This window comes from Buceros rhinoceros, unplaced genomic scaffold (genome assembly GCF_000710305.1).
Source record: "Buceros rhinoceros silvestris isolate BGI_N320 unplaced genomic scaffold, ASM71030v1 scaffold44713, whole genome shotgun sequence".
Lineage (NCBI taxonomy): Eukaryota > Metazoa > Chordata > Aves > Bucerotiformes > Bucerotidae > Buceros > Buceros rhinoceros.
In genome coordinates, this window is record NW_010405073.1 from 3,490 (window position 1) to 14,960 (window position 11,471).

Here is an 11,471-nt window from a genome sequence, read left to right on the forward strand (position 1 = left end):
ACCAGCCACAGCCTCCTGGGGGCTGGGGGCTGAGCCCAGCGCTGGAGCCAAGCAATGGGGACCTGCAGAGGCACATTCTGGAGAACCACCCAGCGGGCAGCTGGGGAAAACAAAACCCAGCAGGAAAACCACCAGCAACTCCAGCACATCCCAGGGGCACACAGCCGTCCACTGGGAGAGTCCTCGTGCCCCGCTCACAGCCCCTGGGGGCTGCCAGGCGATCAGACACCACCACACAGGCACTCTACCCTGTTGGCAACAGTTAAAAGAGAGCGGAGCAGCTGCGGGCAACCAGCATGAGAGCACCCGGGGCCATGGCTACCCGAGTGGGAAGAGAGAAGGAAGATGCAAGCCTAAAAGAGGCACAGGCAACAGGATGAGGGGTACCAAGAACGAGCTCCAGCAGAGGCACCAGTGTGAGGCTGTGAAGAGAGCTGCAAGAGTGCCAGGGCAGTGGGTGTGCTTCGGCACACTGTGTGTGCTACCGCTGTGGGTCTGAGGTGCCGGAGAAGAGGAACCCCAGCAATTCCAGCAGAACAAATACAAAATTTCAGAGCAGAGCTCCCCCCAGGAGGAGGGTACTAAGGGAATTTTCTCCCTCAGAAGGTAGACAGATGGCGGCACACCACAGCTCTGCAGCATGTGGCTGCGGCTTGCCCTGCCTCAGCTCAGAAGGTTGCCCTGCTCCTGGGCTTGTGTCAGACTGTCCTTCCGATGTAAGTGGTGGACCCCCATCCTCTTGGGGCTGCGGTGTGGCCGACTGACGGAAGGTTTGACCCTGCCTTCTCCACTTTCCTCTTGGGCACCTCCCTGGTTGCTCTCCTTTCTTCCCTGGAGCAACATTTCTCTCTCCTCAGCTGGGCTCTCAGGCAAGCCAAGGTCCACATAGTTCTTGTGCTTCTCTGGTGAGGGGCTTCCAGGCTCAACAGTGCCTCCAACGCTTTCCTGCAACAGCTTCTGGGCTTCATCCTGGGAGAAATCTGTACCATAGTCTGATGAGAAATGGCTCCTGCGGGCTCTGGACTCCGTGCTGTCTGTGTCTACACTCGAGTCCCGGCTCATGGTCCAGCTGCAGCTCTGGGCAGACTCCTCCCCATCCGAGTAAGCCGAGGCTGCCCTACCCAGCTCCTGCATGGAGCGGCTGAACCTCTTCTGGAGTTCGGGAGCTGTGTCACGGCTGAAAGCCGTGCGGTTCATCAGCACCCGTTCTGAGGTGGGGGGAGCCTTGTCCACAAACATACGCTGCCAGTTGGCCAGCAGGTCCTCCTCGGAGCTGGCAGAGCTGGCGAAGGCGCTTGGGATTTGGGGAGGGCTGCTGAACGGGCTGCTCTGCGAAGAGCCGTGAGCTCTGGCTGCTTTGGGGGACTGCTGACAGGAACAGCTGGAGGCCGAACGGTGACCTTCTGAAGCAGGGCTGTTGGGGAGCGTCCGGTGCCTGTCACAGCTCTCATCTTCGCTCTGTACCAGGCTGAGGGAGATGGCCTGGCGCGTAGCATACGTACAGTTGGGCAGGGGGCTGTTCTTTGGGATCCTTATCTTGTCCTCAGAGAACTCGATCACTTTGCGCCCAGGGTACATAGGATGGGGAGGTGAAGGTGTAGGGTAGGGGCTTAACTTCTCAAAGGCAGGAACCTCCTCTGGCATATTTTCCGCACTGTTCTGTGGCTTGCAGCCACCATTCTGCTGTTTCCCTGCATCTTCTCCATCCTTCCCCATCTGCCCTGCGCTGTTGCAGGCATCAGGAGGGGCGCCACTCATGTCCACATGTACAAAGACGTCCTCAGCCATGGGACAACTACCACTGCTAGACTTGGCTGAATTCAGCACCAGAGATTCTGGTTTCTCCAAGACTCTGGCAATGACTGAGGTGGGCACAACATCAGATGGAGCCAAGGTGTGGGTTGCCTCTTGACCAGGGCCTGCAGACTCCTGGGTGCTGTGCAAATGCTTATTGACCATGTCCTGCAACTCATAGGGAAGCTAGGGAGAAGAAAAAGGACATTAGAAGGGGGCTGCCACACAAGCCATTTAGCTCCTAATAATCTGCCTCTTCTGACCAACCTTCGTGTGTGTACTTTGTATCTCCAAAGCAAACCTGCCCCATGAGAGACTGCCAAGGAACGTAGCTTTCTAGGCCATGGTTCACAGGCCCCATTCTGCAAGGAGAACAAGACGGCACATGGGGCTCAGCCCCCCACGCCTGTGAGCACAGAGACAACGCCAAGCCAGCGCGTGCCAGGAGGGGGTCCATTGATCTGTGGAAAATCAGCTGGTGGTTGCACTGAAGTGACTCAACAACCTCCAGTGCTGGGATCTGCAGCGCTTCCCAAATGTGGTAATTGCAACCATGCTGCCTTGGCAGCCTGCCCACAGACCAGAATCGATGCCTTCCCTTGCTTCTACCAACTCCACCACCTCATCCCACTTCCTCACTCTCTCTCCACTTCACAGAGGTTTATTACCAAAGCTGCAGGGCTGGGGTCTCACCAGGGGGTAAGCACTGCTCCTCGTCCTGCAAACAGGCACTACTGCTTTTCCCATCACCCTGCCAAACCGTCCTCACCGTGGTCACTATACTCATGCACAGCACCAAGTAGAGAGCAGAGCTCCACAAGCCACTCCCTGGCACAGCAAGATCTATCCCATCCCAGCTAGAAGGAACCTGCATCCAAAGCTGAGGATACAGGGCACACTGCACGACAACAGCTGGCTGTGAGGCAGACTGTCTGCACAGCTGCTCAGCACCAATCCCCCTCCAGGGGCAGCCACGTGGGACGTGGCACTCTGCGGGGCAGAATTCAAAGCTCCAGGGAGGGGAGACAGCTGGGAGAGAGGTCAAGGTTATCCCAGCAGTAACTGATACACTGACCTCAAGAGTGCTAATTTGAGACACAATGGGGGAGGGTGACACATTGGTCACCTGCTAAGTTAAAAGAGTCAAGCACATCGTTTTGCTGAGAGGAACATAAGAAAGGATGGAGACTAGGGGTATGGCAAAGAGAGAGCTGGGGTAAGAGCCCGAATGATACTTCCAATCGAAGAACTGATGCTCCTAATGTGAAAGGCCTAAACTCCCATCTTTGCTGGTGGTGCGGGCAGGATGAGCTGAACAGACCCCACAAGGGGGAGTATGAGTTGGTACCAACTTCTCCCATTCAAAAGGCCTAAAAGACAGCCTGAATGCTGCCTCTCACATTTCTCCTCAAAAGAAGAGGAGAAGCAGAGCCAGACTGCTGCTGCTTGATTCCTTATCAGGCAATGCGGCCCTTCCTTGGGGCCAGGTGAGGAAGGGAAGAGGGCAGAACAGGGTAAAAGAGAGGTTTGTCCTCCTGCCAGCTCCCATCAGGCACCCAGCAGGCTATCAAATTCAAGGCTATTGTGCTTTTTATAACAGCTCCTGCCTGAGCTGTGAAATGGAGCTGGCGTGAAAGAGGAGCTGACAGAGGATCTGTGCTGCCTCTTCAGTGGGAGTGGGAACAGAAGCCCCCCCACACCTCTACTGAAGGCTGAAGGATGAGAGGCCAACAGCCCTGCAGAGAAAGCAAGGTGCAGGTGGAGACCACAAGCCCTTCTTCCCCCCGTTAGCAGGACTGCTACTCACATCAGCAAACTTGTGGTTCCTGAAGTGGGACTTGTTACACTTGAGCAGCTGCACTGCAAGGTTACAGTCGTGTCGATAGCGTTCCTGCAAGAGAGGGCACAGGTGCGCAACAGTGTCAGGCTGGCCCAATCTCTTACCTGAAAAGGCACAACCTGACCAGATGCTGTTTGAACAGAAGCAGGAGGAAACATCTGACAAATTGCTCATGAGGGCACCTGCCCATTCCCTCTTCTCCACGCTGCACCACTGTGTGTTTTCTTACAGTTCAGCCACAGTGTTGCTTTCCACTCCAGTCCTTGCTCCAGGCATATACTCCGTCAGTGTATCAACCCCTTCTCCCTCTGGGGAGTTTAATAATCATCAAAAGTCCCACCAGATCTTCTATTCCACCCCAGAGCTCTCAGCTGTGGCTGAAGACACTGCCTGATGTCAGGCACGTTGCAGACAGACAGACTGGAGAGAGCTGAGAGCAGTTAATAGAAACAAGTGTTGGATCCAGGAACTTCTATATTAATGGTGTAGAAAAGGCACCAGCTCTCCCCCAGCTCTAGAGGAAATAACTCCTCCCTCGGTACAGCCTGGAATCAGGTCAAACCCTAAGCTCAAGAGAGCAAATACATCAGACTTGAAGATCAGTTCTTCCTTGCTTAACCCCTCAGACCCTTTTCTATTGATCTTTCCTTACTATTGTGGCAGCTCCCACACTTTCATACATACTGAAGTCACTCACGTGCTCCTTTGTACTAATGACTTTCAACAAGGGGAAAAGCCTATGCCTCACACATTTGAACAGCTATTTGCAGACCGACACTTACATTGAGTTCCTCCAGCTTATTGATGGTGGTTTTGGCATCAAGCAATTTATTAGTGAGCTCTACAATCTCCCAGTCCAGCGTCTTGCGGTCCATCTCTGCCTTTTTAATCTGGGATGCAAGAATACCAGGTGTCAATCTCCCCAGCACGTAAGAAGCTGGCTTCACCACCCACCTCAGCCCAAGAATAGCACAATGACATGTTCAGCTGGGACACAAAAACTTGCAGACAGACAAGGGGGACAGTCTAGCTCTTCACCAAGGCCAAATGGAGCCAGCCATAATGCTGGCTGCAGAGACAGCAGGATGAGTTTGAACCTTTTCAGTGCAGTATCTCTTCCTGCAGCATAACCATGTTTCCTCTCTGCCCTGGTTCACACAGTTCCTGGTGGAAAGGTAGTGGGTTTGAGCAATCGATCCCATCCTGCCACTGGCAGCAAAGACTTCCGAGCTTGTGATACCCTAGCGCTCTTCTCTAGGGCAAAAGAACAAGAATACCGCCCACAAACATCAATGCTGAATGGATAAAAAGTTTTATTGGCAGGAGGAGGGCACCATCTTGAAAGAGTTTAAGCCTTGCTCTACTACGAAAAAGGACCTGTGTAGCTTCACCTGGAGTTCAGTTACTGCCCTCTCTAAAGCAGGCAATCTTGCCTCTTTAGACTCCCTGACAGTTCAGGTACAGGGCTAATAGAGACCCAGATGTAACAGCCAGCAGAGAAGAAGGGCAACAGCTCAGAACAACCAAACCATCCTTTTCTCAAGAAGTTCTTCCAACACTGCCCAAAGGTGCTCTGAGGCTGTGACCACCAGGTCCCACCTGTGCAGAGGTACAGCACAGTGACACACAAGGGCATAGGGGAGGACAATGCTTCCTACATACGCAGTCTCTTCAGGCACCAGCACAATGAATATAAACCCAAGAAATTCACATGCTAGAACCAAAGAAATTTCATCCTGCCCTACACAGAGGCAATCAGCACCTCAGATGTTCGATTTGCTTGCTCACAGCCCAGAAGGGGAAGGAAAGGGAGCAGATGAGGCTCATGGCCACACACATCTCGTGCAGTGTCACAGGTTATGGGCACCACTTCCCAACACGCCATGATCCATCTGCCTCAGAGCCAAATGCTCTTAAGATGGAGCACTGCAAGCTAGGACCTGCTGCATCTGCAAGCAGCTGCGGGATACCAGGTGAGCCCTTGGCTGGACCAGGGCTGGGGCCCCTCCACCGGGGATGGTGTATGTGGAACTGACAATGAAACCAACAGGCTGAGACACGTAAAAGAGGAAAAAGAAAAAACACACAAACGAAAAGACGCAACTGCAAAAATCCAGCTTTGGCTGAGAGAGGCCTGAGTGGTGAGTGCGCCCAGCGTGTGCCAGCGGCAGCGTGGGGAGGAGAAAGAGAGGGTGGGGGAGGGAGAGAAAAGAAACAGCCATGAGTGTTATGAATGCACACAACAGACATACACGCACGTTGGCTCTGCTCTGACTGGCCCCATCCTCCCAGGATGACTACCCCAAGACTGGCTGACACATCCCTGACGTTTTGAGAGGGACCGAAGCAACATGACGGAATACCATGCAATTATGTTGTGGAGAACCAAAGCTCATGTGCATGACCAAGTAGGGGCACTGTAAATCAAGAAAACAGTTCGTGACACCAGCCAGAATGGGAAGTAGATGGTCGTGGCCAGAATCTCACCCCTCACCCACTGCCATATCTGCAGGGCCCCTTCCCCCATCTGTTCCTAACACAGGAATCTCTTGCACCTCCTATCTGTAGTGACCCAATAAGGCACTTACCAGGGCATGCAGCTTCTCTTCCAGGTCTTGGTTGGTTCTCTGGGAAGCAGTGTAGCTGTTCTGCAACCTACAGAAACAAGACTGTATACATGAGAACGGATCTCAGGCCCCTTCACAGCTGCCAAGCAACAACATAACTCAGAAAGATGGGTACTAAGACAACAAAGCATACTAGCTCTGCCTCACCAATATCGCATAATGACCCCCAGATCCCAAGTTATTGGAGGTGAGATGAGGTTTGTCAGGTGACAGGCTCTCGCAGAGCAGAGAGAGTGAATGAGTCTGGAGGACTCCTCAGAGCTATGTCACGTATAAGCATCTAGCCAGTGACTGGCTAGCTTTCAGGTAAAGTGATGATGTATTTTCTTGCAGGCATTAGTGGCTCCTTCTGCACATGTAGGGTAACCACCCGAGCTGGATGCTGCCTTGCGTCCAACAGATGAAGAATTCCCTGTTGTCAGCAGCCTCTCACGCTGACAGCATTCCTACGCTGTACACTGGAGGAAGTAACGGCTGCAGAGCCTCTAACTCCCCTCCAGTCTGGGGATGTACCTTTCTGAGGACGCAGCCTGCCTTTGATTTACACAACAGAGCACAGCGTGTTCACAATAGCTGAGGGATTCCTGGGTGGGAGGGACCTCTCTATCTCTATCCCTCTCTTATTTTCTTTTTCATACCTACGGAATTTGTCCTTGAATTTCTCCAGTTCTTCACGGTTCTGGCCCAGCTCCATCTCCAGGTAGTCCTGTCCTGACTCCAGCTCCCTCTCCATTGCCTCCATTTTGTTAGTCACATACATCAGCCGCCGTCGCAGCTCTTCATTCTCATGCTGCAGTAGCCTGGGGCACACAGGAACAAGGTAACACTGAGTGCACAAGGGTACTCCGCATCAGCACCTCCACCCCACTGCCCTGCTCTAGGGTCCAAGACCCCACACAGGGCCCCCAGGAATTTGGGAACTGAACTGGCAGGTGACTCCAGCACATGCAGCAAGAGGTACGTCTCTGTCAGGAGAGGGAGCCTCAAGCTCTCTTGGAACAGGGGCAAAGAAGCACATGCCAGCTGGTCAACCACGACTTCCAGCTCCCTCGAGTGCTTTGATAAATCCCACTAGCCAGATGAACTGCACAGCTTCAGTGTCCATCAGTGCTGAATGAAACCCACTGAGTAATTTATCCCAGTCCAGGTTAGAAGAGTTGAAGGCAAAAACAGTAAAATCATCATCTACTCCCCTGAAACTGTTCAAAAGTCCTCACACCTTTAATACACAGTGGAAAGTGGACTCCATACAGCCTTAAGCCCAGAAGCAGAGGTGGTGGGGTGCATTTACAAATGTGATCGTAGCTACCAGTCAGCCCCATTCCAACACAAACTGCTCCATTCCTCCCCAGCCAAGACATGCCTGGTGGTCAGGAGGAGTTCCTGATCTTTTTCATTCCTTTGTGCTCAGTTGCTTCAAGAAACCCAGAAGCATGGCTTCTCTCTGGCGGTGCAAGCTTTCTCCTCACCATGGCGTGGAGCTCAGGGCCAGCAGCTGCCTGTGTCCCACACCACCCCCAGCAAAGGGCACGGCTCTCACCCTCAGTCGGCTGCAGGTCTGTGCATATTGCCTTTGGTGTGTTACACCAAAACAGTGGCAACAACAAGAAGGGTTAAAAAAGGCACTCCTCTCTCCATCTGTATTAAAGGCTTCATCTCCTACTTTCTTTCACACCCACCTGCTCCTCTGCCTGCACCTACACTGGGGATCTATGTTCACTCCCCCTCCAGGGGCAGAGACATGCAAGGCACAGACAAAAGCTCTGCCCACGTGGCCCCAAGAAGACTGAAGATCTGAAAGAAGCCCGCAGGGCCAGTCAGCTTTGCTGCGCAGGTGGCACAGACAAGATGTGAGGAATCAACACCCACACAGTTGCAGTATGACAGACATAAAGGTGGAGCAGGACACTTACTTCATCCTTTCTGCATCCGTCAAGGGTTCCTGCACAGGGAAGAAAACAGCTGTGAGATTCTTTCAGAGGAGGAGCTGATCTTTCATACTGTCCTAAAGGGCAGAGTCTTGGTTGCTAGACCCTACCCATGACTCTTCCTCACCTGCTCTGACAGGTCATGCTAGGCAAGCTTAGAGCTGTCTCTCAGCTCATCAGCTGTCTGATACCAAGACAGATTGTGTGTTCTGGTTCAAGGTAAAGAGCTAGGCTAGAAACCACTACACAAGTTAGGTAACTTGACTCTCCCATGGTGCAATATCAGCATCTCTTGCAACACTGCCATCTTAACTGGTGTTTCAGCTTCCTCCACATCCAGAGTTAGTAGGAAGCAGGAATCTCACTGACCAGCATACGCTGAGGATTAAATTGTCACCACGGCAATCATAACACCCTTGAAACTTCACGAAAAGAATAAGAGAATCATTGGGGAGCTGAAAAACACATCTACCACTTACACCACCCAAACTGTGCTGTAGGAGGGGTTTCCTTCTGCACGCCTGAAACCAGCTACTGTAACTATTTGGGGATAGAAGAAACACCAAAGGTCAGAAAAGCCTGTGAATGAAATGAACATTCTGGGCAAGATCCCGAGATATGGCTGGAACAGGGACCTGCAAAACAAGATGACACAGTGCAGTGGCAAGAGCACATGGCTCAGCTATTCTGACTTCCCCTGGAGTCTCTGTATTAACCCATGAGATGGATGCTACCTGCCAGCATGCCTGTGAGAGATTTAATTAGCCCTAGAAGCAACCATATTTTCTGTGAAAGCCCAAGACTGTGACCATTCTCACGAAGTCCAAGCTGCCCGTGGATTACTTTGGTGCTTGAAACCAACAGCGCTGCACAAACCCGCAGTGCTGCCACACCTCAGGTTGCCCATTAAGCATCACAGCCAACTCTGGGCTGAGAAGCCACGTCACAGACAGTTGTGGATGAAGTTGTTGAGTTGCTAGCAATGTCAGAGAAGTTAAACCACCCCAGTCCTGGCCCTAAGACATCACGGGGCTGCTTCCTTCATCAATTCACACGTTCAAAGAATAGTCCTTACCACCTGCATACAGCCCTCCCGTCCCTCCAGGCAAAGCATCAATCCATTCTTTTCTTACATCCTGACCCCACATGGTAACCACTTAATTCATGCAGAATTATGTAGCAACTGCATTCCCTACCCCCACAAATACACACACAGCAGATGCTCGTGACCAGGCAAAGGCGATAGTGTGATTTCTACTAAAATGAGGCTACAGCCCCAAAGCAGACCAGAGAAAAGAGGAAAAGGCTTACAAAGACCTGAAACAGACATCATACCAACAAGCCAGTACTCCAAGACAGCCAGGCACAGGGCACACACAAAGCACGAGGAGCATCCCAGCACCTCCCGACAACAGAGCTGCCTGCTGTCTGCACACACTTGCTGCCCCTCAGCCTGGAGGGCCTCCAACCTGCAAACATCTGGGACGTCTGCAGTAGGGAGAACAGCACCAGTTTCTGCCTTCCTCACTCCTGGGACCCAAGGGAAGCTGGTTCGTCCCAGTAAAATATACCCAGCCTGGAGCACACCCACAAGAGAGCAGCTTCTGGTGATTAAGTACCCACATCATGAGGTCTGAGGGCCTGCTCTCATTCTCCCCACTGGCATTACAGACTAGATTGAGATCCACGTGGGGGCTCCGCCCTTTGTGTCTGTAAGCCAGCGGCCCTGGCACCTACCTTGTTCAGTGCCAGACTGAAGGAAGGGGAGGATCTAGATGGGGTAGGCCCCTCCTCCCGACTCCAGCGTGTTGGAGTGGAGAAGGATCCTTTCTCTGGGTAGTTCGGCTCCACTGTGTGCTTCTGCCCAAGTTTAGCACACAGATGCTGTGGCTGTAATAGCTGTGAACAAGGACTGCTTTCATCCCTTCTGCCCTCTGCACTGCTCTTCCACGAAGACAGTGAGTGCTGCTGCCCAGAGGATGTCCCTGCCAGCCCCAGGCCTGCCAGCTGCTGCAGCTCACACTGACACAGATCTACTACCCTTCTCTCCAAAGAAAGCAGTTTTTCCTCACTGTCCTTCCTCCCAAGGATGGGCTTCTTTCTTAGTCTGGAAGTACTCTCAGCCTCCTCAGCACACTTTCTCTGGCACAAAGCCCTTCCCCGTGCCTCACATTTCTTTTCTGCTTTTCTTCTGCTTGGGCAAGGTGATCTTTCAGTTGTGCGCTTGGTTTCGACCCCTTGCGAGTGACCTTCCCCTTGGCCTTCTGGCACAGAGCTTCTGGGGAAAAGGGGAGAGTTCTGGTCTTGTCCTGCTCCCCTGGTCTCTCCCAGTGAGCGCAAGCGGATGGGACTCAGTACCCGCTGGGTAATCTCATCCAGGAATCTGGAGAACTGCAGTTTTTCCTGTGTGATCTTCTCCCTGCGCTTGACAGAGTCAGCGGCACTGCTGCTGTTGTGCTCCAGTGAGCGCTTCTCCCTGCGGCTGAGGCATTGCTGAGGATCACTGTACTTGCACGAGCCACGGCCACGAGAAAGCACCTCTACTGAGCAGGACTTGCGTAAGCTCTCTGGGCACGGGCCTGTCACGTTGGTCTGCTTCAGGATCCCTTTGAGAGGCAGATGTGTAGAGGACACCTGAAACTTCCTTGGTGTCAGGACTTCAGGAGGCTCTTTAAACATAAGTGAGCGTTCCAGGCTTCTGCTCTTGAAAGAGCAAGTGGGATGGTGTCTTTCATCTCCAGACACCACAAGTGTCTCCATGCTATGGCTCACAAACTTGCCGAGGCGTCTATGATTGCGGTTGGGGCACCGCTTCCCACTTCGCTGCCCCTTCTTCCCACCACGTGGAAAGGCTGGCAAGACAGTCTGGTGCTTGATATTCAACTCTGCTCTGCACCCTGTCACTTCCTTTTCACTGCTGGACTCCAGGGACCATGACGAAGAGAAGTTCAGGTTGCAAACCTCAAACTCCTCTGCCCGCTTGAGGTGGCCTGCCTCAGTGTAAATAAACCCTGTCTGCTGGTGCAATGGTGTTAAGCCCTTTGTCACCCGGCAAGCCGTTACCTGACTCTGCTCGGCCAAGATCACTCCATCCTGGTCATCACGAATGATGGGTACCTCATGGCGGATCTCACGATGCTGCGGGGGTGCCTTGCGGTAAGGCTTCTTCGATGGAGCTGTGCTCGACATCCTCCCACCTGCGTGGCTCCGAAAAGTGGGTTACCTACGAATGGCAGAAAGTGCACACAAGAGAGAGTCACCAGCACTCCATCGAACCCTGAA

The 11,471-nt window shown here is 52.8% G+C and overlaps 1 protein-coding gene across 1 annotated transcript; it reads right to left on the minus strand.

Annotated features, from left to right (window-relative positions):
- Positions 1-663: 663 nt before the first annotated feature.
- On the minus strand, positions 664-11,378 carry TJAP1 (tight junction associated protein 1 (peripheral)). Its single transcript, XM_010133575.1, has 7 exons — positions 11,253-11,378; positions 8,175-8,203; positions 6,900-7,061; positions 6,223-6,289; positions 4,417-4,524; positions 3,602-3,685; positions 664-1,980 (listed from the first exon to the last, which is right to left on the minus strand). The coding sequence occupies exons 1-7, from the start codon at positions 11,376-11,378 to the stop codon at positions 664-666; spliced, it is 1,893 nt and encodes a 630-aa protein (XP_010131877.1).
- Positions 11,379-11,471: the final 93 nt, after the last annotated feature.

Excerpts from the sequence above, each read along its gene's own strand:
- TJAP1 (XM_010133575.1), bottom strand. The coding sequence starts at position 11,378 with ATGTCGAGCACAGCTCCATCGAAGAAGCCTTACCGCAAGGCACCCCCG. Across the intron at positions 8,204-11,252 it reads TCTTGGCCGAGCAGAGTCAG|GAACCCTTGACGGATGCAGA; the intron begins GTAACGGCTTGC and ends TTCCCTGTGCAG. Across the intron at positions 3,686-4,416 it reads ATAAGCTGGAGGAACTCAAT|GAACGCTATCGACACGACTG; the intron begins GTAAGTGTCGGT and ends CCTCTCTTGCAG.